General features: G+C 46.7%; 1 protein-coding gene across 6 annotated transcripts in view; it reads right to left on the bottom strand.

Annotated features, from left to right (window-relative positions):
- The window catches only part of si:ch73-234b20.5 (uncharacterized protein LOC449923 homolog), a 43,029-nt gene extending 40,783 nt beyond the window's left edge, over positions 1-2,246 (bottom strand). The window contains exon 1 of one of the 6 annotated variants that reach the window (XM_043695039.1): positions 1,584-2,246. In XM_043695039.1, the coding sequence (XP_043550974.1) occupies positions 1,584-1,799 (216 nt within the window). In that variant the 5' untranslated portion in view covers positions 1,800-2,246. The remainder of the gene's footprint in view (positions 1-1,583) is intronic. The other 5 variants (XM_043695030.1, XM_043695021.1, XM_043695012.1 and 2 more) reach the window with 5 other exon arrangements.
- Between the last annotated feature and the right edge of the window lie 3,153 nt (positions 2,247-5,399).

Raw genomic sequence — 5,399 nt, 5'->3', positions numbered from 1 at the left:
TTTTCACACAGAGGGTGGTACGTGTATGGAATGAGCTGCCAGAGGATGTGGTGGAGGCTGGTACAATTGCAACATTTAAGAGGTATATGAATAGGAAGGGTTTGGAGGGATATGGGCCGGGTGCTGGCAGGTGGGACTAGATTGGGTTGGGATATCTGGTCGGCATGGACGGGTTGGGCCGAAGGGTCTGTTTCCATGCTGCACATCTCTATGACTCTATGACTTTCAACAGATACTTTTGAGAGATCCATACAGTTTACAGGAAGTTGGATTCATCACAAAGAAATAAACATTACCCCCACTGACTTCCCTCTGCCTTTACAATAACTTCAGCCTGTTCTGAGACGCTTGATCAGACACCTGGAACGGTTCTATACCATTACCCGGCAGTCTGTGCTAATCCAACTTGTCTCAGCTGGCATTGTTTGGGAGTAGGGAGGCACTCTGAATGGTACCAAAGTCCCCAGGGTGGGTAATGAAAAACAAATTATCCACAGAGCTTTCTCCTGATCATTAATCATTCTTGCTGAAAAATATGTGGGAAATTCGGGTGAAACCAGACTCAGGGTTAAGGAGATCCTGCGAGCAGTGAAACAGCTTCTCACTTGGAATGGCCATTTGGACAAAGTCATTAAAGGCTATTGTTGAGAGTGGGGTCACAACCAGTATAAAACAGCAATGTCAGGTGAAGAGGAAAGTAAAGGGGGTCAAATCTGGACAAAGATGACAATTCTGAGTCCAAAAGCCAAAGTAACAACAATTGTTGTGTTTGATACTTATTGCATAATAACAGGGGTGGCTCAGTAGTTAGCACTGCTGTCTCACAGCACCAGGCCCCTGGGTGCAATTCCAGCCTCGGGAAACTGTCTGTGTGGAGTTTGCACATTCTCCCCGTGTCTGTGTGGGTTTCCTCCGGGTGCTCCGGTTTCCTCCCACAGTCCAAAGATGTGCAGGTTAGGTGGATTGGCCATGCTAAATTGTCCATAGTGTTCAGGGATGTGTAGGTTAGGTGCATCAGTCAGGGGTAAATGTAGGATAATGGGGAATGGGTCTGGGTGGGTTACTCTTTGTAGGGTTGGTATGGACTTGTTTGGCTGAAGGGCCTGTTTCCACACTGTAGGGATTCTATGAAATAAATTGTGATTCAATTGGTATAATAGCTAAATTAAAAGGAGCCATTAATGCTTCGGTTAGGGAGGGGTAGAGGGATTTTAAGTAGTAGCCAAGCTACAAACAGACACATTTTCTCAGCTAGGTTTTTGCTGAACGTATTTTTTTATAAAGAATTAGCAGATATTTTGGGCAAGGTGCTTTTACTAATTTTACAATGATTCTCTACATACATGGTAAATACCTGCGGAAAAATGTGTTTTTCCGAATCTTGAGGGAAACTAAAGTAAGGCCAAAGTCTGCAGCCTTTTCGGATTACTGTACACGTATCGTTCCCAGGTTCCTCACCTGTTGCTTCACACTTTTCGTTAAATCTTCTGTACGCGTTATATTTAAAGTCATGGGTACACTGGTATTAACAAAATAGATATGAGCAGAAATTGGAAATTTGGATTAAAAAACCCAAAGCTTACCATTGTTGGTGGTGGAGCTGCTCCTGCTTTTGGCCGATGAGTGTAATGAAAGAGAAAATGTTGAAACGGCTGGTTAATATGTAACAGATGGATGACAGAATTTTCATCGAAGGGCCAGCCTGTAGGCAGAGCCGATGCGAGATGATTTCCCCTCCTCCTTCCACTGAAGCTCACAGAACATAGGTACAGGTATTGCCTGTTACTGAGTGAAACCATAGCAACAGGAGGTGTTCTTCCTGTTCTGCAGGTGTTTACAACACCTGACAGGTTTCTGAACAGGTCTACATCCCGACTCCCTCCCTCAGAAGATGGTTTCTGCTGGTTTTCCTGGTTGTGGTCCTGCGTATTCAAAATAGTTAGTTATTCTGTTGTGACTTCCACTCAGCATCAAAATCCCCAGCCAACAGAAAGCTCTGAGCAAGTTCACTTTCCGATTGAGGGGACTGAGGGGACAAAGAAATGCAGATTCTACAGCCGAGTTGGAAAAGTAAATAGGCAGTTGCAGATTATTCTCGAGTTCAGATGAGATAACGGTATTAGTGGGAGTTGCTTGCAGAGTCAAGAAACTCATGACAAAAGTCAGAGGGCAAACGTTTCTTCTGAGCCCTAATGCAAATAATGCTGGGACAAGTGGGGAAAAAAAAACACAAATGATGGAAATGTGAATTAAGAACAAAAGCAGCATGTCAGTTAAACATATCTACACAAAGCATTTAGCCTTTAAGTACGGATTCCTCATCAGATGGGGTGCATTGGTGTCCAAATGTAGATTGGGCTTTATCAAATACCCACACTCTGACGGTATAGGAACTGTGCCTTTCCTATGGCATGAAATCCACCCCCCACCCTTCTACCCCCCCACCCCCGGCATTTCTCAGTTCTGACCAGTGGAGCTTTACTCCACAAAGTCTGAGCTGCAGTCTTGCCGTCCACCAACATGAATGGAAATTTCAGTTGACAATTTGTCGATTGCTAAATACATAGCCGGGGAGAGGAGACGACTGATTTCCAGGTCGGGGGTGAGGGGGGCGGGGGGGGGGGGGTGGAGGGAAGCACTGGTTTGGGACAAGTCCAGGAGTTGAATCCCCTCCAAGTGACACGGAATCAGATGGAGATCCTGACATCGTCCTGCAACTTTGACAAGGCCAGGGCTGACCATGACCATCTGTACAGCTGTGGTTAAAATATTCAACGAGCTGATAGCGTCCTGCTGAAATCTTCAGTTCTGGATTTCCCAGCCAGGATGCATTTTTTCAGGATCACAAGAGGGAGAGTTTCTTCAGTGAAACTAAAGGCTGGGAAGGTTTTTGATCAGTGAGATTGATCAGAGTTCCAGGCATGCTGTTCAAAGCAAGTCTTCCCTTTTGTCAGCTTCCTGAAGGTCACTTCGCCGATCTACGACTTGCCTCTCCTTCCTCCACTTGCCAGTTGCCTACCTTCAACACGCCATGTTAGCACCCCAGCTTGAACCTCTGACAAATGACAGCACTGACACCACCAGCATCAGGAGTAATCCTGGTCGGCTTCTCCTCAAACCCAAACTACATTTTATGAAAGGGTGAACACCAGCCGAAAGGAGGGGAGACACACAGAACAATGTCTACAGGTAGAGGATCAGCTCTCTGACAGTGCCTGAGCAGCAGTGCCTGGAGCCCGAGGCTCTCCCAGCACGCCACTACAGCTGGCATCTAGAGGCTCCTGGGAAAGCACCTCATTCTTGGTGGGCCACACATACTACAAATGGCTGACCGGAAGTCTCCTCTTTGTTTGCTGTATCCTCAAGCACTGAAGTACTAATGAACCATTACAATGTCGGGGTCCATTTAAGTAGAAATAATTTATTTGTCATACCCAGCACATCCAACTATCGATTGATCAGAGACCTCAGAAGAAATGGTTACATGCGCAATGGGGGAATCTAGGGTTTTGCCCAAAACGTTGAGTCTCCTGCTCCTCAGATGCTGCCTGATCTGCTGTGCGTTTCCAGCATCACTCTAATCTTGACTCTAATCGCCAGCATCTGCAGTACCCACGCCTGCCGAATCTATCTGCATGTCAAACTAGCACATGTTCCAGTTGGCCCCCAGCCGTTAAATACAGGCTGCCCCTCTTTAAGCAAAACTGCACTGGGTGTCTGTCGAAAAAAAGACAAAGGGCATGATGCGGGGTGTCCCGTCCTGCCATCCAAAGTGTCACTCACTGCCAATACCGACTGCCTTGTAACCATTTAATGCTTGATGGGGCATTACTTGACCAAAAGGGAAACTTCAGCACTCTGCTGGGGAGGTGAACAGACTTGAGAGAGCTGTTTGCAGATTTGAAAAAGTTTGTTGTGTGTAAGGATGTCATAGAGTCATTGAGACGTACACCACAGAATCATGGAAAGGTTTTTGTTTGTGGCTTTTATTGTTGGAGAGTAGCCAGGTGAATGCTGTGATGGAATGTCATGGGGGCTGGGGGGGGGGGGGGCAAGGGCCAGTCCATGTTGGTGTGGGCAGGTGGGTTTCTCTGAAATTAGAAATGTAGAAAACCAGAGGAGGAGGAGTCGGTCATCCAGCTCATCGAGGAGAAAGTGAGGACTGAAGATGCTGGAGATCAGAGTCCACAGTGGTTGCTGGGAAAGCACAGCAGGCCAGGCAACATCTGAGGAGCAGGATGTTTCGGGTATAAACCCTTCACAAGCCCATTCTGGATGAAAGGCTTATGCTCGAAACATCGATTCCCGGATGCTGCCTGGCCTGCTGTGCTTCCCCAGCAACACACCCTCAACATCCAGCTCACCGAGCTAATCGGCATGATCATGGCTGATCCTCTATCTCAATGTCCTACTCTCTCCCTATATCCCTTACTGCTCATACTTTCCAGAAAGCCATCTATTTCTGTCTTAACCATATTCAATGACTTGGCCTCCACAGCCTTCAGCAATGGAGAATTCCAAAGTTCACCATTCTCTGAGTGAATACAATACTCAAAGTTTGGGAGAAGATTTGTAGCTTGGGTGCTCGTTGTTGTGGTTCTGTTGGCCGAGCGTCTAGGTGACATCCTCAGTGCTTGGGAGCCTCCTGTGAAGCGCTTCTGTGATCTTTCCTCTGGCATTTGTAGTGGTTTGAATCTGCCACTTCCGGTTGTCAGTTCCAGCTGTCCGTTGCAGTGGTCGGTATATTGGGTCCAGGTTGATGAACTTATTGATTGAATCTGTGGATGAGTGCCAAGCCTCTAGGAATTCCCTGGCCTGTTCTCTGTTTGGCTTGTCCTATAATAGTAGAGTTGTCCCAGTCGAATTCATGTTGCTTGTCATCTGCGTGTGTGGCTACTAAGGATAGCTGGTCGTGTCGTTTCGTGGCTAGTTGGTGTTCATGGATGCGGATCGTTAGCTGTCTTCCTGTTTGCCCTATGTAGTGTTTAGTGCAGTCCTTGCATGGGATTTTGTACACTACATTGGTTTTGCTCATGCTGGGTATCGGGTCCTTCATTCTGAACTGATCCAAATGGTTTATATAATCTTACCTATACAATCTTCCAGCATGAGCAAAACCAATGTAGTGTACAAAATCCCATGCAAGGACTGCACAAAACACTACATAGGACAAACAGGAAGACAGCTAACGATCCAAATCCATGAACTCCATAGCCACGAAACGACACGACCAGCTATCCTTAGTAGCCACACACACAGATGACAAGCAAAATGAATTCGACTGGGACAATACTACTATTATAGGACAAGCCAAACAGAGAACAGAGATGGAAATGTGTTGCTGGAGAAGCGCAGCAGGTCAGGCAGCATCTAGGGAACAGGAGAATCGACGTTTCGGG

Source organism: Chiloscyllium plagiosum, chromosome 1 (assembly GCF_004010195.1).
Source record: "Chiloscyllium plagiosum isolate BGI_BamShark_2017 chromosome 1, ASM401019v2, whole genome shotgun sequence".
Lineage (NCBI taxonomy): Eukaryota > Metazoa > Chordata > Chondrichthyes > Orectolobiformes > Hemiscylliidae > Chiloscyllium > Chiloscyllium plagiosum.
This window is presented reverse-complemented; position numbering and strand designations above follow the sequence as displayed.